The sequence below is a fragment of the Diceros bicornis genome, chromosome 26 (genome assembly GCF_020826845.1).
Source record: "Diceros bicornis minor isolate mBicDic1 chromosome 26, mDicBic1.mat.cur, whole genome shotgun sequence".
Lineage (NCBI taxonomy): Eukaryota > Metazoa > Chordata > Mammalia > Perissodactyla > Rhinocerotidae > Diceros > Diceros bicornis.
In genome coordinates this window covers 11,747,144-11,773,644 of record NC_080765.1, presented here as the reverse complement: position 1 = coordinate 11,773,644, position 26,501 = coordinate 11,747,144, and the positions used below count along the sequence as shown (strand labels likewise).

The 26,501-nt window shown below is 41.5% G+C and overlaps 1 protein-coding gene across 1 annotated transcript in view; it reads right to left on the bottom strand.

Moving 5' to 3' along the window:
- The window catches only part of GNA12 (G protein subunit alpha 12), a 116,098-nt gene that overhangs the window by 56,912 nt on the left and 32,685 nt on the right, over positions 1-26,501 (bottom strand). The window contains exon 2 of the mRNA XM_058569391.1: positions 5,332-5,547. Coding sequence (XP_058425374.1) covers positions 5,332-5,547 — 216 coding nt within the window. The remainder of the gene's footprint in view (positions 1-5,331; positions 5,548-26,501) is intronic.

Genomic DNA, 26,501 nt, shown 5'->3' with positions numbered 1-26,501 from the left:
GGAAGTCACGTGAGGACTCTGTCAGAGGGACCAAACTCCCAGGGTGATTGTCCGGGCCGCTGAGTAAGAGGAGACACACCTCACCTATAGTAACAAGTCCTGAAATTAGCTGACTGGCCACAATTTCAAGAGCACAGTATGAGAAGCAAGAACTGGATCCATTTATTCAGGCAACTCTGTACCTAGTGTTTTCCCAGTCTTCTCGTACAGCATGTTTCAGGGAAGTACGATGATGAAGATGACAAAGAATGAGACAACAAGCAAAGAGTTGTGCAAAAAAGCAGTAGCAGTAAATCAAAAGATAAGGCCAAGTATCAAAACTCCTTCTGCCCTGGTTCAAGTTCTCACCATCTTCTAACTGGACTTCTCAAGGAGCCCAGCAACCAGCCTCTGCCTCCAGTCTCGCCTCCCTTCAGTCCAACTTGTACACTACTGATAGTGATTTCTGGAAAAACTGCAGGGATCCGTTATCTTCTGCTTTTACACACCTCAATGGCTCCTCTGCTTACAGGTAATTCCAAGCTGCTTGGCGTGGCTCCTGTGGCCACAGTAAGCACTGTCGTGACCCAGCCCCCACGCCGCACCACTGTGCAGCCTGCACACCCACTCCAGGGGTGCCTCTTTTCCACAGTGGTGAGTGCAGGGATGGAGAATTCACCCAGGCCTGACCAACCTCTGCACGGTATTGCCCTGGCCACGGTGGCTGGTCCCTCACTGCTCCTGTCGGTGTGCGCTGCTGAGGCCTTGTTCTGCTGCCACCATTTCACAACCACAGGGAAGCCAGACCAAAGATGAACTAGCAGAGAAGTGGAGAGCCAAGAAAAGCGCAGAGAAGCAGTTCAGACCGCACATCAAGTTCCCTCCTCAGCCTCCAAGCCCGGGACCTGGTCAGTGCCCAGCTGACAAGTCCCAAGTCCCTTTATCGTTTAAGCCAGCGTGAATGGGGGCTGCTGTACACAAAAGCACGCTCACTGGTGCACGGCTTCTTCGCAGGGGCAGCACCCATTGCTCTCTGGCCATGTCCGCAGCCTGCCCGACTCTCCAGGGGCAGCACCCACTGCTCTCTGGCCAGGCTGAGTTTCTGCAGCTCCCCGGTGCCTTCACAGTCCTGTATCTCTTTTACAATGCTTCCCATGCCACCTCACTCCCAACTGTCCCCCTGGTGCACTGCTACCTAATCTTTAGAAAATCTCCTCTAAAAGCATCTCCCCTGAGCCCTTCCTGTCAGGTGGAATTGCCTATTTTTTTCCTTTATGCCTAAGGTAGCCTGTATGTTCCTCAATTATGTTTTTTATCACATTTTATTGCATTTATTTCCTTGTATATCTGTCTGACCAGCTTTTGAGGAAATGAGACTTGACCTCAGCACAGTGCCTGGCACATAGAAAGGACTCAGGGAAAGCATACCCACCACAGTGCCTGGCAAGGAGGACCATGACATACAAATTCACGGTCACCATCAGTGCAGAAGTAAATAAAAGATGATCGATATGCCTATGTTGTACCATTCTAATGAACTAGACTCCAAATTAAAAGGTATAATTGAGGTAGATAAACTATGGAAATAAAATTATCCACATGCTGTATTATAAGCACATTAATGATAATTTGCAAGATGTGTTTAAAAAATTCAAAATTCTCTATTAGAAAAAGAGTTTATACGTAGACAATATTTATATTAGGTATACTTATGACAACAACCTGTCTGTTTAGTGTCTTGCTATGTCTTACTTAAATGTGTTTTAAAAGATAAGGTCTAACATAGCAAGGTATCTTCCTTCCTTTTAATTAAGCCACAGAGGTCATATCCATTCCCGCGTGCAAACAGCAGCTGACATCAGTGACTACATGGGAACAGTGGTCAGTGGGAGAAGGGCAAGGGTCCCCTCCCGCCCCGCATGCTCACCCTCCGCCCCATGGGAGAGAGGGCCCTCACACGGCAGTCACCAGACGCAGCCTTTCTCCTTCCTCTTCTCCTTTCTGCCTCTGCCTGGAAGAGCAAGAAAAACCACAAGGGCAGAGGGAACAGGAAATGTCTAACACCTGGCTGACAGCGGTTCTCACAGCAGCTGGGTCTCTCCCTGAGAGACTGTCGCCCTGGGAGGAAAAAGCAAGTTGTCGAAACATCACCCTGGAGAGGTTTTTGACCCTATGCAAAAGATCTACCAAGAAGAGAAAGCAGGGTTCCACTGAAGATGGGGAAGGAGGGAACACTGAGCACGCTGCATGAAGATAATTCTGTTCTTCACATTTTGCTGTAACTGGATATCTCCACAGTGACTATGAAGGGCCTACTATCTAGCTATTTTAATAAAATGCCGTATAACACTTTAAATAAAAATAAAAATACGGAAAAGTACGAAGTATAGGAATAACACACACACGTATCTACCATCCAATAAACAAAATTAACAGCGTCATATTTGCCTTTGGTTATTCCAATCTTTAAAAACACACACTTGACTTGGACAGAACACTTTTCAGGCAGCTGTATCTTCCAAGAGTCTGGCTGTTTGAAACACAAGATCAAAACAACAGGTCGACTACTGATCCACCTCGCGGTGCCCTAATCCCACGCCAAGTCTAGGTCTAGATGAAAGGCTCTCTGCAGACAGGCTCCTTTGTAGTCTTCTCCACCGCTGTATCCCCAGCATACTGCACAGTGTATAGCACACAGTAAGTGCTCCATAAATGCTTAATGAATAAATGAACAGAGGGAGAAATAAGCAGACCAGCCTTTCAGGTCCAACCTCCACATAGTCATTACTAGGAAGAGATGGCCTCAGGCAAGCCTAAGCTCTCTGGGCTGATTTCCACCTCCACAACAAGACAAGACTCATTCAGTTAGGAGGTCCCTCCTAGCTCTAAAACCCTGTATCCAGTGAATAAGGCAAATGACAAAGTCTGACAAAACCACCTCACAACAATAATATCCTAGACGGAGTACTTACTGAACACTAGTTGTAAATAATTAGCTCTAGATGTTTCTATTTCCTTCTTTGGTAAATTCTCAATTGATAATAGCAATCTCCATCCGCGCTCTTACTGGCCTAGAATCTTCTTTCCCAGACCACGGGAGTTTATGGGGGAAAAAGACTTAAACTCCAATTTCACACTTAGATATTAACTTGTACTCCCTAGCTATTTCTGATATCCCTGCCCCTTAGAAGATTAAAATTTCCTTTCTATGGCAACCACGTCTTCTACTTCTTTTGACTCTTCCACCTTAATTTTTAAAGTTAACTTGAGAAAGAATGTGAAAATAAAAAACAGTTATAAAACTGTCATCCTTCAGATCCACCGATGGATATTCAAGTTTGTGGGCAAAAACCTGAGGAGAAACAGGATATCTGCATTGTCTCAAAGTGTCTCCCCAAGGATTTATTAAGAACACAGAGAACAACAGTCACTGTGCGGTGCAGAAACCTGGCGAACACCGCCCTAGCCGAGTATCAAGGCTCATGTCACCGGGAACTGAACGTACCCATACCACAGACCCCCGATATGATGCTCTGAGTGGGGCACAGCATCACTTCCGTGGTTTTCTTGCTAAAAAATGCATCTCATTCTAATGATGAGAAAACACCAGACAAACCCAATAGGGACATTCCACAAAATAACTGATCAGTGCTCTTTCAAAGTGTCATCGTTGTGAAAATCAGGGAGAGATTGAGGGACTGTCACAGATGGGAGGAGACTAAGGAGAGGTGACGACTAACTGCGGGGTGGGGCCCTGAGCCACACCCTGGCACATAAGAAGGACACGAGAGGAAGAGCGGGTCAGTCTGAAGAAGGTCTGCAGGTTAATGAGCAGTATTATACCAATGTCAACTTGCTAGTTTTGACGACTGCACTTGGTTGTCTAAGACAGCAGCACCAGGGGGACTGGGCAAAGAGAGTACAGAAACTGAACTGAAAGGATTACCAGGCAGACCATGTGCAGAACCTCCCAAACAAATGAGAGAAATACAGATACCTCATTAGAAAAAATTGGCAAACGACATGAATAGGCGTTTACCAGAAGAGAAAACATGTATAGCTAATAAATCAGGGGAATTTCAATTAAACCATAAGAAGATACAATTAAAAACTTTAAAGTCTAGTAACACTAAATATTGGCAAGGATGAGAGCAACAGGAACTCTTCTACTGCTGGTAGAAGCAAACTGGTACAACCACTTTGGAAAATAATTTGACCTATCTTGTCTATTTAGAGGTATATACGCCCTATGACTGGGCAATTCTACTCCATGGTACACATCCTAGAGAAACCCTTGAACACGTGCATCCAGGGACACTCGAGAGAGATCACAGCAGTTCTGTTTGTAACAGCAAAACGTGGAACACAATTCCAAAGTGCACCTATGAGAGAATGGATGAATTCTAGTATATTCACACAATGGAAGAGTAGACAGCAGTGAAAATAGGACCACAGTTACACACATTACAAGAATAAATTTCAAAATGTTGAGTGAAAAATGCAAGTCACAGAAGAATACATACAGTATGAAACCATTTATATGAAGTGTGAAAATAGGGAAAACTCAAGACTATGTTGTTTAAAAATAAAGACATATTGTGGCAACACCATAAAGAAAGGCAAGGACTGATGACCTAAAACTCGAGCCCTGGTTCTCAGAGGGCAAAGGGGTGTGAAAGTCGGGCTGTTTCTGGATACCCTGGGGGTGCCTTAATATCAGCTGGGCACATCTATTCTAGCTAGAGGAGAAGTCTGATGCCTTTCTTCATATACAGCTAATGTTGAAGGATAGTCAGAAAAAAATCAAGATGCAAACAGGCTGAAGACCCAAATTTTCCGTTTATAGACTTGTATCCTAAATGATCTAAATGACGAAGACGACTAGGCTTTTTGAAATATTCAGACATTAAAATGAAAGGAAAGAATCCAAGGGCACAACCTGGAAGGGTTCAGGTGAGCTTCCAGGGCACTGATCTGAAAACATTCATGAGTTGCCAGGCAGGATCCAGACATTACAAGATGGAAAGTTGCTTTAAGGAGGCATTAATTTCCTACTATGAACTAGATCTAAAAAACTTGAGCTCCTTGAGTTACACTGATCTTTAATATTTTAAGAATCCTTCATATTCCTTAACAAGAACATTTACCTAGCCTGAATGAATTAATTTTGCTTCCTCTTGAACCATTTAGATAGCTTAGTGTGCCTCCATTGTGTGTTTCTGTTGTTGTATATTAGTATTTACGGCAATTTACAACTTGCCTATACTTTTACAGAGTTTAAGGAAACTTCACTAACGGTCAAAATGAGGCATGTAAAACACAATCACGGGGCCCAGAGTGGGGCTCACTCACCAGTTGAAACTCGCTCCTCCGGCTGAAAGCTTCCCTGATGCCCGAGTCCCTCCAGAGCGCGCTCAGAGCAGGCACATACAGCTGAAAAGTGGCTGGCTCCATGGGCAGTCCCGCTCTGTTCTCAAAGGCCATAAGGAACATCCCATGCTTTTCATTTTCGGAGTGCTGCCAAGGAATGCCAAGCTTGTCGCGCGCATCCACAAGAACTCGTGAACCCTGGGAAAGAAAAGAAATAAAAAGGATTTAATTGTGGGCCAAAGACTAACTCACGGTAGAGAACCTCGACATGGGCACGATTGTCATAAAGCAGGAAAATCACAAGCTATCACATTCGCAACCAGAACTCATCTCTTGGTTTGTTTTGTCATGGCGCGAATGGCTTAACTCCCACGAACATGACCGTACCAAGACAGATGTGGACATATACCACATGATAGGTCTGCCTTGGCTGTCACTCATTCGGAGAGGTCATGGCAGGCAGACAACTGGTGGGAAAGAAGTGGCCTCAAACTCAGCAAAACAAACACTGGAAATGAGCCCTATCAGTTAAGGAGGCAGTGTTTTAAAACAACTACGACCACCAGTGCTACCACCACCACCAACCCTGAAATCTGGCGGCTCCTCAGCACCAGAAAGATCCAAGTGCTTATTCCAGCTCAGAATGAGCAGAACTTACACACCCAGGCAGCCAGGGTCCTGAGACAGGAAAAGACTAAAACAGACACAAGGTGGCGCGCCCTCTTGTGCCTCCTGTTGCCCTCCGCAAAAGGAGCTGGGAGTCACGGTCTAGATTTAATGCCCCCATTTTTCATGGTGATGAGAAACTAGTTTCATTCTTTTGCTTATTTCCTCACCGTTAAAAATAAAGTTAGTATTTTCTGCCCTTTTCTTACCTCACAGACAGAGTCAAGGGGATGGAGAAACAGCCCTAAGCTAAAACAGCCTGAGAGGGAAAGCATCCAGACTGTGGACAATACCTTCTTGGTGATAACGGCTCACTGGGTAATGAGCAGGTTTATTCCATCATTCTTAGGTTAGTGCTTCAAAATCAGCAACACGGTATCTAAGGGAGGTTCTGCGTTCTTCTGAGGAAACTCACTGAATACTCTGGCATCATCGATCCTGGGGTGAGCAAAGAGCAGTGGGGGATCCCTCCTTCTTTGGAAAAGCCTTCATTGGCTCAAAGTGGTCTGGCGGGACCAGGAACAACGGAGAGCAGTACCCTGTCCCCCAGCAAAAAGAACACCAGGACATCACTGCTCACTTGGCACTTACTTTTTTAAAAAAAATAACAGCTTTACTGGAATGTAAGTCACATAACATACAATTCCTGCATTTACAGTGTACAACTCAATGGTTTTTAGTTGGCAGTTATCCTAAAAAGTTTCACTTCCAACACCTGGGGCAGAGTGGATGAATCAATTCTGCCTTCTGCATATCTTTGCTGAAGCATCAGTTTGGTGTCTGTAACTTTCCTTTCTGCCTTGAACCACTGAATCGAATGGTTAATGGCGACCGAAAAGAGTAACTGCCATCTCTCCTCCAGACCTAGAGGACCAGGGTTGTCTGGCTAGAGATGTTCCTGTGATTCCCTCTTCAAGATCTTGTCTGCCATCAGTGACCATGCCTAGTCCTACTGACCCACAAACGTATGTTCAATGCTTCCTTAGAGCAGAGCACTCAGCTCGGCACTGTGGGAAATAGAACATTTATGAAGCAGTGCCTGATCTCTAGAAATGCAGAATCTGGCTAGAGAGACAGATGTAGGAATTTAAAAAATTAACACCCATTCATGATAAAAACTCTCAGAAAACTAGGAATAGAAAGAGGAGAACCTCCTTAACTTGATAAAGAACACTGACAAAAAACCTATAACTAACATCATAATTAATGGTAAAATTAGTCTGAATGCTTTCACTCTAAGGTTGGGAACAAGACAAGGATGCCAACTTTTATCACTGCTATTCAACATGGTACTGGAAGTTCTAGCCAGTGTGGTAAGGTGAAGAAAAGAAATATAACACGTACAGATCAGAGAGAGAAAAATAAAACTAAGCCTATTTACAGATGAAATGATGATCTATGTAGAAAATCCCAAGGAATCTACCAAAAAACTTCTAGAATTCAAGTGAATTCAGCAAGGTCAACGGATAAAAAAATCAACCCACAAAACTCAACTGTATTTCTATATATTAGCAATGAACATGTGGAAATTAACGATACTATTAACAATCACTAAAAAAAAAACTTAGGTGTAAATCTAACAAAACTTGTGCAGGACTTGTATGCTGAAAACTACAAAACATGGGTGAAAGAAATCAAAGAAGATCTAATAAACGGAGGGACATACCATATTTGTGAATTGGAGACTTCACAGTAAAGATGTCAATTCTCTCCAAATTGATATACAGGTCTAACACAATTTCTATAAAATTCAAGCAAAGTCTTTTATGGATATAGGTACGATTATTCTAAAATTTATATGGAAAGGCACTAGATTAGCTAAAAATTTTTAAAAAGGAAAATTAAGTGGGACAATTTCAAGACTTACTCTATAAGCTACAGTAATCAAGACTGTGTGGTAGCAGTGAAGGAACAGACACACAGATCAACAGGACATGATAGAGAACCCAGAGATGGTCCCACACAAGTATGGCCAATTGATTTCTGTAAAGATCCAAAAGATTAAATACAGGAAGAAAATCCTTTTCAGTAAACGATGTTGGAGCAACTGGACATCCACAGGCAAAGAAAAGAAAAGAACTTTGACCTAAACTTCATACCATATACAAAATTATCTCAAAACATAAAACTAGGGGGCTGGTCTGGTAACGTAGTGGTTAAGTTCACACACTCCGCTCCGGCGGCCCGGGCTTCGCAGGTTCGGATCCCGGGTGCAGACCTACGCACTGCTTGTCAAGCCATGCTGCGGCAGGTTTCCCACATATAAAGTAAAGGAAGATGGCCACGGATGTTAGCCTAGGGCCAATCTTCCTCAGCAAAAAGAAGAGGATTGGCAATAGATGTTGGCTCAGGACTAATCTGCCTCACCAAAAAAAAAAAAAAGCAAAACCAAAAACCAAACAAAAACCCCATAAAACTATAGCATAGGAGAAAATCTTCAGAACTACAGCTTGGTAAACAGTTCTTAGACATGACATGAGATGCATGATTCATACAAGAAAAATATCAGTAAATTGGACTTCATCAAAATTAAAACTTTTGCTTTGCAAAAGACTCTCTTAAGAGGCTAAAAAGAGCAGCTACGGATTGGGAGAAAATATTTGCCAGCCAAATATCTGACAAAGGACTCATATTTAGAATATATAAAGAATGCTCAAAACTCAACAATTAAAAAAATCAAACAATCCAGTTACAAAATAGGCAAAAGACATGAAGAGATGTTTCACCAGAACCCCTAACGATAGCAAGTAAGCAGGCGAAAGACAAGATGTTCAAGATCACTGGCCATCAGGGAAAAGCAAATTAAAACCTTGATAAGATATCATTATCTATTAAAATAGCTAAAACAAAAAACAGTGATGATACCAAATGGTGGTGAGGATGCAGAGATACTTGATCTCTCATGCACTGCTGGTGGGGATGTAAAATGGTCCAGCCACTCTGGAAAATAGTTTTCCAGTTTCTTAAAAAATTACACATACACTTACCATACAACACAGCAATCTCACTCCTGGGCATTTATCCCAGAGAAATGAAAACTTATGTCCACATAAAAACCTGTGCAGGAATGTTCATAGCAGCTTTATTCATGATAGCCAAAAACTGGAAACAACTCAGATGTCCTTCAATAGATAAATGGTTAAACTGTGGTACCTCTGTACCATGGAATACGACTCAGCAATAAAAAAGAATGAACTATTGATACACACAACAACTTGGATGGATCTCAAGGAAATTACGTTGAGTGAAAAAAAACAATTTCAGAAGGTCACATACTATGTGATTCCATTTATATAATATTCTTGAAATGACAAAATTATAGAGATGGGAAACAGATTAGTGACTGCCAGGGATTAGGGATGGTAGAGGAAGGTGGGTGGGTGTGACTATAAAGGGGTGGCAGGAAGAAGATCTTTGTGGTTTTGGAGCAGTTCTGTGTCTTAATAGCAGTGTTGGTTACACAAATCTGCACGTGAGATAACATGTCAGAATTACACACGCACAAGGCACATTGTACATGTCAATTTCTTGGGTTTGATACTGTACTATAGTTACCTAAAATGTTACCATTAGGGAAAACTGGGTGATACCTCTCTGTACTATCTTTGCAATTTCCTGTGAACCTATAATTATTTCAAAACAAAAACTTAACCAGCAATCACGGCAATACATGTCCCAATTACATGGTGTGGAAAGGGAAGGTTACTAGAGGCCAAGGGAAGAGAGATTAGTAGGAAAAGGTAAGGCTCGGAAATTCCTAACCAGAGACAGGTCTCCAACTGAGCTTTTGAAGTGCCGGTTAATTTCAACAAATAGCAACAGTGGATTAGATCCTATCCAGAGGGGAAATATGAATAAATAAATCCTCAGCTCTCCTTCTCTGTCTGCCACCGCCTCCCCCAAGCACATTCCTGCCTCTGGGTCCTTCCCATCTCCACACTTTCTCTGATGGCATCACGCCAAACTCCCACCTGCCCAAAAGGACAATACTGAAAAGGTTCAAGAACCCAAGAAAACAAAGATGTTTCATATTCTCTACATCATGCACAACAAAAAGCATCTGAGCATAGAGAGGGTAGAAGAGATTTCTCTGGTGAGACTCTTGGCAAAGGGGTCACAGCATCTTTGTGCAAACCAGAGGAAGGCTCCCTGCCATCCAGGCAGATGGGGTCCCACACCTGGCAAAGGAGCTGGGTCAGGATCTCAGCCCCTACCTACACCCCAGTCAGGTAACCAACCTGCCAACCATTTGTCATGGCCCTAATGACGCACACTCTAATACAGTGAATCTCGTCGCACAAACAGATCTCTTTTCAGTGCTCTTCTGCACGTTAAAAAGTTTAGCTTCGGGGGCCGGCCCGGTGGCGCAGGCGGTTAAGTGCGCGCGCTCCGCTGCGGCGGCCCGGGGTTCGCTGGTTCGGATCCCGGGCGCGCACCGACGCACTGCTTGGTAAGCCATGCTGTGGCGGCGTCCCATATAAAGTGGAGGAAGATAGGCACCGATGTTAGCCCAGGGCCGTCTTCCTCAGCAAAAAAAGGAGGAGGATTGGCGGATGTTAGCTCAGGGCTGATCTCCTCACAAAAAAAAAAAAAAAAAAAAAAAAAAAAAAAAAAAGTTTAGCTTCGCAAGGAGCACAACCTCACTCACAAGTTAAATTGAGCCTCTGCTCCCTGGAGAGTTTCATTTTTATATGTCAGAGACGAAGGCAGGGAACCAAAATGGACTTACAAGCCTGGGCGATCATTACCAAGACTGCTTCCACCACTGCACAAACCAGGCCTTCCCTAATTATTGGGGTGAATGTAGGTTTGGTTTAAAAAAAAACTGGTCTATCCAAAAGCAGCCTGTGTTCCCACTGCACACTGCCACCCAGGCAAGCTGGAACGGGTCCAAATTAACTTCACCCAAACATGAAGAAAAGGCTCCTTATTTCTCCTTTTAAAAATCCAGGGAAATTGGTAAAACTGCTAACGAACTTTGAATTATACCGGTTAGCTACAATCCACTTTCTATATCTCATTTACTTCATTTGGAGGAAAAAGGCAAGAAAAAAGAGATGTCTCTCTTTTGCCCTTTTAAATTATTCTAGTCAAAAACTACTCTTTGCCAACTTTGTTCTGAATATTCAAAACTGACACCTAGGGAAGTTTTCTACTTTGGGACATCTGCTTAAAATCTGCATCCACTTCTTCTTCCTTTGTAGAGAGTGCTTAAGGTCTTTGGAAATGGTTATGTTTACCGTACTTCTGCAGAACTGATAGTTATACATGTCACCACCATTATACGGAGCTGCAAATGCCTTAAAAGTAAGCTACTAATATAGCAGGCATACCAGAATAATAAAACATCTTGCTGCTCTCCTTTTCCAGTAAAAGTCCAATTTCCTAAAACACAAAAGCCAAGAAAATCCTAAAATCTATATACACTCATAAGAAAAAGAAAAAAAATTAAGGCAGAAGACAACTTTCCTAAGTCTCATTCATGGCTAGAAGGAAAGCCCTTCTTTCAGCAACAGTGTTAGTGAAGCATTAATTTTTTCGATAACCATACATTTTATTCAGCTGCCCAAATATAAACAATTAAAGTCTTAAGCAGTTTGATGACTTCATCTCAATACTATGTAACACTTTAAACTGTTCAAAGAGCATATTTTTAAGACAACTTACAAATCCAGCAATTTAAACTTCTAGTCAGAGAATAGATTCCCTGTCTGCTAGGGATGTAGATTTTGGGGTTTTCAGTTTTATTGGATGAAGACCAAAACCTGCAAATCCTGTTATCTCATTTCAAAACAGATTTTGTTAGTTTAGCCCCTAATCAAACCAAATCTCTTTCGATTAGCCACTCCCTACTAAAATCTTCCCACAATAAACACTAAAGCTAAGATAGACATAAAATGCTAGCAGACTGAATTAGCTTTTTCTATAGAATGAAACAGTCACATTAAGAAAATACGAAGGTTTTCAATGTTCACCCAATTAGACAACAGCATGTGTACTTGGAAAGCTCTGTTTTTTTAAAAAAACCACTAGGCCGAGTTGTTTGCCTTTGGCCACCATCCAAATAAAAGAAATGCTGCCAGAAATGTAAACAGGATACATTTCTTTAAGTTAATGAGTCCAGCAAGCAAAGGCAGATGTCTCCTCTTGGTTTCTCTCTAAAACTGAAGTGGAAGATACCTTCTAATTTAGAGGTCGGAGAAAAAGTGAGAAAGGGAGCAGCAAGCAGACAGACCAGTCATCAGAGCGCCACTGTATTTAGGACATAAAACCGGAGGGCCTCTCAGTTTAGTCCCCGCCCCTACCATACCTCCTCACGTGGGCTTTTTGGAACAAACGTGTTGTTCTAATACAACAGGCTATTCCTCACCAGGTCGCTTCGCTAGGAAAGCCACCGACAGAGTTCTAACTGCAATTACACTGAGGGTTTGCATTACACAAAGAAGTGCCAGGTAATGAGGAAAGCCAGAAAGGTAGTAAACATGGCGCCTGCTCTGAGAGCTTTCAACATGATCCAGAAGCAGAGAAGAACATCCAATGCATAGGCCAGAGATAAATACCATAATCAGAGGTAGGAGAAATGTCACAAGACAGTCAGAAAGGTCACCATTGGTGAGAGAAGCAGGTTAAAGCCAGACTGTGGCGAGCTAAGCAGTCTAGAATTTATTCAGTAAGAAACAGGGAATAGTCAAAGTATCTGGAAAAGAGCCTGACCAGGTCGGGTGGGAGGGGTGGCTGCAGGGAAGGAGCAAGTGCAGGTGGGGTGGGCAGTCAGAAGGTGATGCCAAGGCCCTCTCCTGAGGAGATGACACGAAAAGAAGATGAGACATAAAGCAAGAGAACAGAATTCACCGAACACGGAGAGTAGGGCGAAGCAGAGAGTGTTTGCACGACCAGAAGACTGCCGACGGGTTCTCCCAAGTTGAGTTCAGACAAGGTGATGGCTGGAGAGGGGTGAGATTTAGGTAAGTTTACGACAAATTCAATTTAATGGGACAATGAGAAATCCAAGGTAAAATTTTCAGGAAATAGATGAACTGCTAGAAAAACTCTAGGGTTAGGAAGTGCATGGGAGAAGCAAACTATCATCATTACTTTTTTTTGATGGCCTAGCAAAGGTCAGTTTCCTAAAAGTAAAAAAAAAAAAAAGGAATTCAACATCAGCGCAGATGTCCTCAGATCTCCTAAACTGGAATGTGAAAACTCACACTAGATTTCAGAAGCAGAAGCCAGCAGACTGCAGACTTGTGAACTCATCTCCTGGAGCCGTGTATGGACCAAGTGTTCTCCTTTCCACCCTCCAGGTGTCAGGCGATAAGCCTTGGAATCTACTTTACTAAACATTTCACTAAATGGTAGAAAGACAAACACTGGTATGAGGGGAAATGAAGCCCTCTTGATGAGTACAGAAAATATTACAGAAATTTGTGAATAAATAAATACTAAATATCATTCCAAAGGGAAAAAATCCTGTAAACACTACAAACAGGTAACATAGCTTCATGTGCTAAGTCAGTGTTTTCAAAAGTCAGGAGCCACATTGTGTGAAATAATAGTGAGCATTTTAAAAATGAAATAGAAAAGAATGGTAAATATCTGAATAAACTGTAAATAGTAAAGGCAAGTAAGTGTTTCACAGAATTTGTTTTAGTTATAATAGATACCCGTATACATGGAGATGTATATATGGATGGATATGTATACGTGTGTGTGTGTGTATGTGCGTACAATGGGGTTCCAATGGTAAACGTATTTTTTACCGTGGATTGTGGTCTGAGAGCCACTGGGCCAGACCCCTGCAGCTGAGGCTGCTACGAGGCTGGCCCTTTCTCATGCCCCCACCACCATCAAATCTTAGAGAACTGGGCTGTGTGTCAGAAGTCCAAATAGTAATGAGCTGGGTTTGGGGAAGAACTTAGAGTGGAAAGATGCTTCGTGAGGAGGTGTGAGAAAATTGTGAAATCTTGGTCCTTTGGGCATAGTGTCACTAGATTTGTTTTGATGAAACACAATCTTGGCCAATTTGTCAGGGTCATCTTGGCCTGTAAGGTGAAGGCTAGGAGCCACAGAGCTCTCACACAACATTTCCTACCAGTAAAGACACCGACAAAGATAAGCAGTTAACATTCACTTCAGCAAGACCGTCTTCGACTTGTCCAAAGATCAGAGGAGTTCGTGGTGGTGGCCGTACCCCCATGAAGTGCACATAGAACCCTATGCCTGAATAGCTGCCACTGCTTCCAACTTGATCAAGCATGTGGCCTTGGCATACTGTGGTAAATACAGGCTCAGAGGTCACAAAAATGCCTGTAAATGCTGCAAAGCCTGTAAATTCTGATCAAGGTGTCAAATGAGCAGACGCAGACGTATGAAATTCACACTCTTCCAACAATCAAAAGGCAGTTTCAGAGATGCTACAATAACGTTATCATTTACCACACTAAGTACTTGTCCTGTGAACACAATGAGTTAAGTGCTTTACATTCATTAGCTCGTTTCGTCTTTGTAACACTACAAGGAACAGTATTATGCCCATTTCACAGATGAGGAAACTGAAGCTCAAAGTCACACAGCCATTAAGTGCGATTCAGTGATTCGAAAGCAAGTGTTTTTTATCTAGATTCTACACCTCTCTGGGTATGTCTGGGGAGATAAGTGAGCAAAGAAAGAGGCTGGAGGTGGAAGTTGCTCTATCTGTTGCCTGTTTATCATACAGCTGACAGCTGACACTGAGACTAGAACCAGATCTGAGCTGACCTTTGAGGACTCAACATTTCTGGTATTCTCTAGAATGTTCTTAAAAAACAGTTATTAAATCTAGAAGTATGGGATATGCTGTATACCTGGCTAAACCAGAGGGAACTTAGTGAGTTCAGATCCTCCCTTAATCTCCAAATAGTAAAAAAGCTTCACTCGTATCTTAGGACAGAATTAGAACATCCGATGGCTGCTTTGTCCAGCAGAGTGGACCCTAGCCACCAGTGTCTACTGAGCAGTGAAAATGTGGTCAGTCTGAATTGACATGTGTTATAAATACACACTGAATTTCAAAGACTTAGTATGAAAAGTAATGTAAATTTCTTTTTTTTTAATATTGATTACATGTTGAAATTATATCATTTTGGATATTTGGGGTTATTAAAATATATTATTAAAATTAATTTTATCTATTTCTTTTTACCTTTCCTAATGCGGCTAATTTAAAGTACACACACGTGTACTTGCATTTGTGGCTCACATTACATTTCTGTTGGACAGCACTGCTGTATGGGAATGTGTCTTAAAATGGAATTTGTTTCTTTCTGATTACAAAAATATTTTTAGTGCAGAAAAGAGAGGAAACATAGAAACGCATAAAGAAGAAAATTAAGTCCTCAAAAATATCACTACCTAGAAATAACTTTTGTTAACATCTTAGAATGTTATTTGTCTTACTCTTTATAAAAATTCTGTGTCCATATATAAAAATTTTATAAATCTTTAAAAACATTTCTAGCAATCTATCAATCTAACATATACCACGTCATTAAATATTTCCAAATTTCAAGATTTGTAATCACTGCACAGTAATCCAACATATGAGATGTGCCAAAATTAAACGGATGCCCTGCTTCTGAACCTCTAAATTGTTTCCAAAGCATGGGAAGGATAAACAACGATGCATGGAAATCCCTGATACAGGTATATCTGCACACACCTGACTACTCTCCTGTGATTGATTCCTACTAGTGGAATTATGGAATTGCTGGGTCGAAAAGTATATGCACATTTTTGAGGCTTTTGTTAAACATTACTAAACTGCTCTCCGGAAAGGCTGTACCAATTTGCACATTTATATTCGGTAACTTTTCATTTTCCTTTAATTTTCCAAAAATTGTTTTTTTTTAAATTGGCCTGCTTGCTTTGCTAAAATTGTCCTCCAATAATATTTAAGCAGTCACGTCCTCAAACCATAGCTCCAAGAGAAATGACAATAATTAGCAACTGAAAATGAAGCAAATATAGTGTGTATATATATATATGTATATATACTGACAACCCAAAGTTAGAAAAAAAATGGAAAATTACTAGATATTTGGCTTCTATATTTCAAATAAGCTTTTATGTAAGCATTCATTTTTTCCTCTAAGTCCTATTAATAATAAAATAAACATTAATAAATAATAAACTAAATTTTAAAAATGAATGATAAATAATTAAATAGATAAAATAATAATAAAGTAACCACTAATAATAAAAATGCTTGAATTTCCCAAGGATGTTTGAATTTCTAAACTCTCTTGCTTCCAATCAGAGGATGAGGAACAGTCAATACTTCCAAGAAGACATTTCATATCAAGCCATAAAGGAGAATTTAAAATATTTAGCCTGCGTTCTTAGAAGAAGTTTCCAAATCAGGAAAGCCTTGAATGTGATGGAAGAGTTATCCTCAATTCTTGTCTATATAAACAGAAATCTCTTGGAAGGACGTCAGCATCATGGCAGAGTGAGTTGTTCCCTTTGTCTCTCCCCTCTAAGTTACAACTAAGCGGACATTTCATTAACCAACAGAGGATTCCCTACACAGCAAAACAGGACATCTGAGAGATCCACGCAGCCATATATCTGCAGGTGGGGGGACTGGATCCCTGGGAAGCAGTGGAACTAGGTGAGCGGACCCTTCCCCCACCAGCAGAAGCGATCTAGGTCACAGGTCCTCACACAGTGGCCAGCACAACTTCAAGAGGAGGCGGGGACAGCCCGGCCTGCACGTGAACGCTTCTGGAGTGGTAGCTCAGCCTGCAGGAGCACCCACCATGCCGCGGCAGCCCCACCTGTGGGAATGTTCCCCACTGAGTGGCATGGCTCAGCCCCATGAACAAGCCCCTACCAAGCGCAGCACCTCAGCCAAACTGCCCGCAAGTGCAGAGCCGGCCTGTGCATGAAAGAAAGCACTCCTCCCCTCCCACCTAGTGCAGCAGCTCAGCCAGTCCCCTGCTGAGCATAGTGGTCCTGCACGAGAGCAATCTGCTGGCGGAGCACAGGGGCCCCGTCTGTGTGTGCATGCGTGACCTGCCAAGTGGCTGCGGCCAGCGCACAAATGCAGAGCAGGTCTACTGGCACAACTTTCAGCAGATAGGGCGGGATCAGAAAACACAGCTCCTGCCCACCCCTAGCGGTGGCAGGTGGAATCTGTGACCTGATACTACCATAAATGCGCCAGGAAAGGATCAATTCATCAAACACCATGAACAACTACATTAACACTTCAGAGCAGAAGGAAAATGACAAGTCTCCAGAAACCAATCCTGAACTCAGAGAAATTTACAATCTAAATGACAGAGAATTCAAAATAGTTGTCATAAAGAAACCAAGAATTTATAAGAAAACTCAGAAACACGGTTCAAAGAGCTCAGGAATAAAATTAATGAGCAGAAAGAATACTTCACCAGAGAGTTTGAAAATCTAAAAAAAAAAAAAAACCAAATTCTGGATATAAAGACCACAACTAATAAGATAAAAAATAATCTAGAATCCATAAAAAATAGAGCGGATGTTATGGAGGACAGAATTAGTGATTAAGAGGATAGAAATATCACAACTGTTTCAGGTTGAGGAGGAGAGAGAAGTAAGATTTAAAAAAATGAAGAAATTCTTTGAGAAATATCTGCTCAATTAGGAAAAGCAACACAAGGATTGTAGGTATTCTAGAGGGAGAAGAGTGGGAGAAAGGAGCAGAGAGCTTATTCAAAGAAATAATAGCTGAGAACTTCCCAAACCTGGGGAAGGAACTGGACTTACAAGGACATGAAGCCAACAGAACTCCTAATTACATCAATGCAAAAGACCTTCTCCAAGACATAAAATAGCAAAACTGGTAAAAGTCAATGACAAAGAAAAAATATTAAGGGCAGTAAGGCAAAAGAAAATAACCTACAGAGGAACCCCTATCAAGCTTTCAGTGGATTTCTCAGCAGAAACTTTACAGGCTAGGAGAGAATGGAATGATATATTAAAAATACAGAAAGACAAAAACTTTCAGCCAAGAATACTCTATCCAGCAAAACTACCCTTCAGATATGATAGAGAAATAAAAGCTTTCCCCAAAACCTGAGGGAGTTCATCACCACTAGGTCTGCCTTACAAGAAACGTTGAAAGGAGCCCTCCCACCTGAACCTAAAAAGCAAAGTTTTATGAAACCTTGAACAGGAGATAAATAGACAGACAGAATCAGAAAATTGCAGCTCTACATCAGAATAGGTCAGTAAACACAATTACAACATAAAAAACAAGGGAAGGAAAGCATCAAAAACAACTATAAACACTTAATTTAGTCACAAACTCACAAGACAGAAAAGAACAATTTGTGACAATAATAACTCAGAAGGGGAAGAGGAAAGGGATGGAACCTGCTTAGGCTAATGGAGATAAGAAAATGGACTATCTCATCTATGAGATCTTTTATATAAACGTCATGGTAACCACAAAACAAAACATCAAAGCAGAGCCACAAATCATAAATAAAGAGAAAACCATCACAGAAAACCACCAAGCTGAAATGGCAGTCAGAAATACAAGGGAAAAGAAACAATGGAAATATAGAACAACTGGAAAACAAGAGATAAAATGGCACTATTAAGCCCTCATATATCAATAATCTCTTTAAATGTGAATGGATTGAATTCTCCAATCAAAACACACAGAGTGGATGGACAGATTAAAAAACAAGACCTAACAATATGCTGCCTCCAGGAAACACATCTCAACTCTTAAGACAAACATAGGCTCGGAGTGAAGGGATGGAAGACAATACTCCAAGCAAATTGCAAATAAAAGAAAGCAGGTATTGCCATACTTGTATCAGACAAAGCAGACTTCAAGATAAAAAAGACAATGAGAGACAAAGAGGGGCAGTATATGATAAAAGAGACATTCTACCAAGAGGACATAACACTTATGAATATATATGCACCTAACGGAGGAGCACCAAAGTATATAAAGCAACTATTAACAGACCTAAAGGGAGAAACTGACAGCAACACAATAATAGTTAGGGACCTCAACACCCTACTTAAGCATCAACGGACAGATCATCCATACAGAAAGTCAACAAGTAATCAGTGGCCTTAAATGAAACACTAGACCAGACGGACTTAATAGATATATATAGAGAACATTCCATCCCCAAACAGCAGAATACATATTCTTCTCAAGTGCACATGGAACATTCTCAAAGATAGACCGTATCTTGGGAAACAAGGCAAGCCTCAATAAATTTAAGAAGACTGAAATCATACCAAGCATCTTTTCCGACCATAACGCTACGAAACTAAAAATCAACTATAAGAAAAAGGCTGGGAAAGTAACAAATACATGGAGACTAAACAACATGTTACTTAAAAACCACTGGATCAATGAAGAAATCAGAGGAGAAATAAAAAAAAACTGGGAGACAAATGAAAATGAAAACACAACATACCAACTCTTATGGGATGCAGCAAAAGCAGTGCTAAGAGGGAAATTTATAGTAATACAGGCCCACCTCAACAAATAAGAAAAAGCTCAAATAAGTAATCTTAAACTACACCTAACAGAACCAGAAAAAGAATAACAAACAGAGCCCAAAGTCAGCAGGAGGGAAATAATAAAAATTAGAGCAGAAATAAATGAAAAAGAGACTAAAAAAACAGTAGAAAGGATCAATGAAACTAACAGCAGGTTCTTTGAGAAGATAAACAAAATTGACAAACCCTTAGCCAGACTCACTAAGAAAAAAAGGGAGAAATCTCAAATAAATAAACCTAGAAATGAAAGAGGAGAAATTACAATGGACACCACAGAAATACAAAGGATTATAAGAGAATTCTATGAAAAACTATATGCCAACAAATTGGACAACCTACAAGAAATGGATAAATTCTTAGACTCATACAACCTCCCAAAACTGAATCAAGAAATACAGAATCTGAATAGACCAATCACAAGTAAAGAGATTGAAACGGTAATCAAAAAACTCCCAAAAAACAAAAGTCCAGGATCAGATGGCTTCTCTGGAGAATTCTACCAAACATTCAAAGAAGATTTAATACCCATCCTTCTCCAACTATTCCAAAAAATTGAAGAAGACAGAATGCTTCCTAACTCATTCTATGTGGCCAACATTACCCTGATACCAAAACCAGACAAGGACAACACAAAGAAGGAAAATTACAGGCCAGTATCACTGATGAACATAGATGCAAAAATCCTCAACAAAATATTGGCAAATTGAATACAGCAATACATTAAAAGGATCATACACCATGATCAAGTGAGATTTATACCAGGGACGCAGGGATAGTTCAACATCCAGGAATCAATGTGATACACCACATTAACAAAATGATGACTAAAAATCACATGATCATCTCAATAGATGCATAGAAAGCATTTGACAAGATCCAGCACCCATTTATGACAAAAACTCTCAATAAAATGGGTATAGAAGGAAAGTACCTCAACTTTCCTTGGTTTGTCAACTGTGACAAACCGACAGCCAATATCATACTCAATGGTGAAAAGTTGAAAGTCATCTCTCTGAGAATAGGAACAAGACAAGGGTGCCCACTCTTGCCATTTCTATTCAACATAGTACTGGAGGTTTTGGCCAGAGCAATTAGGCAAGAAAAAGAAATAAAAAGTATCCAAACTGGAAGAAAGAAGTGAAACTCCCACTGTTTGCAGATGACATGATTCTCTATATAGAAAACCCTAAAGAATCCAACAAAAAACTATTAGAAATAATCAACAACTACAGCAAAGTTGCAGCGTACAAAATTAACTTACAAAAATCAGTTGCATTTCTATACACTAATAATGAACCAGCAGAAAGAGAAGTCGAGAATACAACCCCATTTATGATCACAACAAAAGAATAAAATGTCTAGGAATAAATTTAACCAAGGAGGTGAAAGATGTATACACTGAAAACTATAAGAAATTAGTGAAAGAAATTGAAGCAGACATAAAGAAATGGAAAGATATTCCAGGCCCATGGATTGGAAGAATAACTATAGTTAAAATGTCCATATTACCTAAAGCAATCTACAGAGTCAATGCAATCCTAATCAGAATCCCAATGACATTCTTCACAGAAATAGAACAAGGAATCCTAAAATTTATATGGAACAACAAAAGACCCCGAATAGCCAAAGCAATCCTGACAAAAAAGAATAAAGCTGGAGGCATCACAATTCCTGACTTCAAAATATACTACAAAGCTATAGTAATCAAAACAGTATGGTACTGGCACAAAAACAGACACATAGATCAATGGAACAGAACCGAAAGCCTAGAAATAATCTCACACATCTATGGACAGCTAATCTTCGACAAAGGAGCCGAGAACATACAATGGAGAAAGGAAAGTCTCTTCAATAAATGGCGTTGGGAAAACTGGACAGCCACAAGCAAAAGAATGAAAGTAAACCATTATATTACACCACACACAAAAATTAACTCAAAATGGATTAAAGACTTGAATGTAAGAGCTGAAACCATAAAAGTCCTAGGAGAAAACGTAGGTAGTATACTCTTTGACAACGGTCTTAGCAGCATCTTTCTGAATACCATGTCTACTCAGGCAAGGGAAACAAAAAGAAAAAATAAACAAACGGGACTATATCAGACTAAAAAGCTTCTGCAAAGCAAAGGAAACCATGAACAAAACGAAAAGACAACCTACCAACTGGGAGAAAATATCTGCAAATCATATATCCAACAAGGGGTTAATCTCCAAAATATATAAAGAACTCATATAACTCAACAACAAAAAAACAAACAACCTGATCAAAAAATGGGCAGAGGATATGAACAGACATTTTTCCAAAGAAGATATAGAGATGGTCAACAGGCACATGAAAACACGTTTAACATCACTAATTATTAGGGAAATGCAAATCAAAACTACAACTAGATATCACCTCACACCTGTCAGAATGGTTACAATTGGGGCCAGCCGGTGGCGCAAGCGGTTAAGTGTGCGCGCTCCGCTGCGGCAGCCCGAGGTTCGCCGGTTCGGATCCCGGCGTGCACCGCTTGACGCACCAACGCACCACTTGTTAAGCCATGCGGTGGCGGCGTCCCATATAAAGTAGAGGAAGGTGGGCACGGATGTTAGCCCAGGGCCAGTCTTCCTCAGCAAAAAGAGGAGGCTTGGCATCTGATGTTAGCTCAGGGCTGGTCCTCCTCACAAAAAAAAAAAAAAAAAGAATGGTTACAATTAACAAGATGAGAAATAATAAGTATTGGAGAGGATGTGGAGAAAAGGGAACCCTCATACACTGCTGGTTGGAACGCAAACTGGTGCAGCCACTATGGAAAACAGTATAGAGATTTCTCAAAAAATTAAAAATAGAAATACCATATGATCCAACTATCCCACCACTGGGTATTCCCAAAGAACACGAAATCAACATTACAAAGAGATCTATGCACCCCTGTGTTCATCGCAGCATTATTCACAGTAGCCAAGACGTGGAAGCAACCCAAGTGTCCACTGACTGAAGAATGGATAAAGAAGATGTGGTCTATGTATATATACAGTGGAATACTACTCAGCCATAAAAAAAGACAAAATCGTCCCATTTGCAACAACATGGATGGACCTGGAGGGTATTATGTTAAGCAAAATAAGCCAGACAGAGAAAGACAAACAGTGTATGATTTCACTCATATATGGAAGATAAACACATGGACAAAGAGAACAGTTTAGTGGTTACCAGAGGGGAAGCGGGTGGGGGTGGGGTGGGTGAAAGGGGTAAAGGGGCACATATGTATGGTGACAGATATCAACTAGACTGTTGGTGGTGAGCACAAGGCAGTCTATACAGAAACTGATATATAATAATGGATAGCTGAAATTACATAATGTTATAAACCAATATGACCCCAATAAAAAAAAAACCCCACAAAAAACCCAGAAATCTCTTGAAATAACGAGGCATAAAGATAAGGTGGAAGAGGGGAAAAAATAGCCTGGAAAACACACCAGCTTGCTCACTGTTCTCATTCCTCCTCTCTGAAACTGTCTGATGGAAAGTTCAAAGCTGGCTATAGGACCGACTGGAGAGAAGTTAAAAGAAGATAAAATTACTGTACTGCAGAATTCAATTACTATGTCACTCAGTAAACTCAACAGTAACATAAACAGCACCGAAAATGCACTTGGACGTGTCAATAAATTAAACATCAGCATTAGGCAGACTCACACTAAACTGTAAAGACATGAAGAATTTCAAATCAAGTTGTGGGCATAAACAGAATCGGGCATAACAGAGAGGGGAGAGGGCAGCTACTCGGCTCACTAAAAAGAGCTCTTAGAACCTTACAAACTCAGCTTTCTTGCCCCACAGAGGAACTACGGTAAAACCAGGTAAAAGTACCTAAAAACTCTATTATTTGGACTGTTTCCTTCACTTTAGGACTCAGGCTACTACTTAACGAGATCCTGCTCTTTAGGCATCTGTCTTTATGGACTGGTTGAGTAATAGTTTAGATAGCTGAAAATGAAAATCTGAATTTATGCTTAATTAGCACTTATAAAAGAGCAAAGAGTTGGTCTCTACAATTTTCAGTATTTATTTCATGAATCTGTTCCTACAGTTCCTTCTCACTCACACCCCACTTCCTTCTTTAAATATGAAGAGAACATATATGCAGTGATTTCTAACACTCCACGTACAGCAGTACACAGGCTCGGCTACCATCACGCCTTTGGAAAAGTGACTTCAGGACCCTCTGCAGGTCACCAAGGCAGGGGACAAGAGACCTACTTGCCCTTGGAGCCTGTGCCTCCCCCTGCAGGCTGCCACTGGCAGCACCCGCTCCTGTAGGCCATCCTCTGGAAGGGTCCGGAGGGCCTGTGCTGGACAGTTAGACCACGCTCCCCACAGGCGTCCAGCAGCAGGAACTAAGGAGCTGCAGCAAGGAGTCATGAAGATCACCCCTCCCCATCATCCAGCTGTCAGCAGATGCTGTTGGTGCTACCTTCAAAATACTTCCGGAACTTGACTATTTCCTGCCACTCCACAGCCATTGCTTTGGTCCAGCCACCACCATCTCTCACCTGGATCACTGCAAATCTTCCCATTGGCCTCCTCTTGTCTCCACTTATCCCCTTCAGACTACTCTCAAAATAAGTCAGTTCACAGCGCTCCTGTGCTCAAACCTACAAGGGTCCCCATCTCATCAGAATAAAAGCCCTGGTCCTTACAAAGGCCCAGCAGGCCCAAGCCCTGTTACTTCTCTGACCTCATTCCCTCTTCATCTCCTCTGCCTGCTCCACACCAGTCACGTGGCCTTGCTTCTTCCTCGGGGCCTTTGCACTTCTGATGGCTGAAAGCTTTTGCCCTAGATGTCCACACGACTCACCCCTCATCTCCTTTGAGTCTTTACTCCAACATCAGCTTCTTAGCACGGCCTGCCCTTGGCCTTCTTATCAAAAATCTCGACCTTCTCCTACCCCACGCCTCCCCTTCCCGTCCCTGCTCTATTTCCCTCTTTAGCACTTCCTGCTCACTAATGTACCCTATAGTTTACTTGTCTATCCTGTTTACTCTCTCTCCCCCACTGGAATGTAGGGCCATGAGGGCAGGATCCTTTGCTGTCTGTTCACTCCCATATCCCCAGGGCCGGCACAGTAGATGGATCTGCTTGTCGAGAGGATGGGTGCATGGATCTCAAGGTCCTCGTCTGCCAGCCACGGGCAACAATCCTTTCCCCTCTCAGGCTGCAGGGAGGAAGACCTGAAGGAATAGATTTGTATACAGTATTAACAACCAGATTTGCCCTGTAACAACAGTGATCAACTAGTACACAAACCAAACATCATTAGCCATTTCAATTGATTTCTCACTGGAAATTTCACTAAATGAGGGATCATTATTGAGGTTAATAAATTAATATTGGCCCATACTTTATTTGAAAGCAATTCAGTTGTATAATGGGCCTGGAAATTCCTTTTAAAACTATCTCCTTTTCGGGCCGGCCCGTGGCTTAGCGGTTAAGTGAGCGCGCTCCGCTGCTGGCGGCCTGGGTTCGGATCCCAGGCGCGCACCGATGCACCGCTTCTCCGGCTGTGCTGAGGCCGAGTCCCACATGCAGCAACTGGAAGGACGTGCAGCTATGACATACAACTATCTACTGGGGCTTTGGGGGAAGAAAATAAATAAATAAAATTAAACAAAGCAAAACAAAACAAAACAATCTCCTTTTCATATGTCAAAGATAAAAGAAAAGTCTGTTGAGAGGAAAAGTTCAACCAAAGAGACAGCTTAATTTACTGTAGCAAGTAAATTAAAACTGCAAAGTGACTGACAGTTTAAATAGGAGCAATTTTCACACATACATGAATTACTTCTTTTCAAAGTATACAGATGATTTCATGATTAGTAAGATACAAATACTTCTGTAAAAGCATACTGAATTGGAGCAGCCTTCCAGTATTATGCCTTCTCCCAATCAACAGACACTAAAAGTACAATCACTTTCTTGTAGGGAGAAGTTTTGACGTTAGAAAGGGATCAACCCCAGAAGGGCAGGGGCTCTCTTATGAAATATCTACCTTAATTTTTCAGGATTCACTGCAGTGGGCAAAATAATAATAAAAGTAATACTAATAATAATGATAGGAATAACCATGTCATTTCCTTTAGGAGGAACTTAGCTCAGGATCCTATCAATAATAACAATAAGAAGCTGGATCCCAAACAACAGATCTCAGCAGTTGCTGGCAAGATAATAAGAAAAATGAGGAAGTAGGGCCCCAGGGAAGATCTAATTCAACAGGAGACACCGAGGCCAGCAGCTCAGACTTTACAGACAGTAGGTGCAGAGAATCACAGCAAAGAAAGACTTCTTGCACAGTCAAGGAGCAGAGTTCATCCTCCAACAGCAAAAGGAGACAAGAATCTGAAAGAGAACACAGACTTACAGGAAGCCCCAGCCCAAAGTCCCGGGGCTGGTTGTGGCACCTTCAGACCCAGAAAGGCAGGCCCAGCTCCAACCCGGCAGGGCTGACTTCTCCTTAGCTCGGCTGCTGACACTGGGCTCTGCATTGAGCAGCGCTTTCCCTCACACCAGCCCCAACGGCACCGAGACTACGTGCTCGGGGCGAATCGGCCAGTGTCACGCCAACTTACGTGGAACACGAAAGAGCAAGAGAGCCGGCAGAACTCCAGTTTCTCCTCGGCAGCAGAGAGCCCCAGGACAGCCAGATGTGTTAAAACGTTTAAAAGGGGTAGGAGGTTACATTTGCTCCTCCTTATTACGCAGATAAATTTTATGTAATGACCATTAAACTAACTTTTACCCAATTTTTGTTTACTATATAGACTTAAAAGATCACTTTGAGAAGAGACTTTAAAGTAAAATTAACATACCTGAAAGTGCACTGCCCACACTTAACAGGTTGTAAGGTGGTAAAGGATTGTAACCAGAGAATTGTTTCTGTTGATAGGCTCCCAGT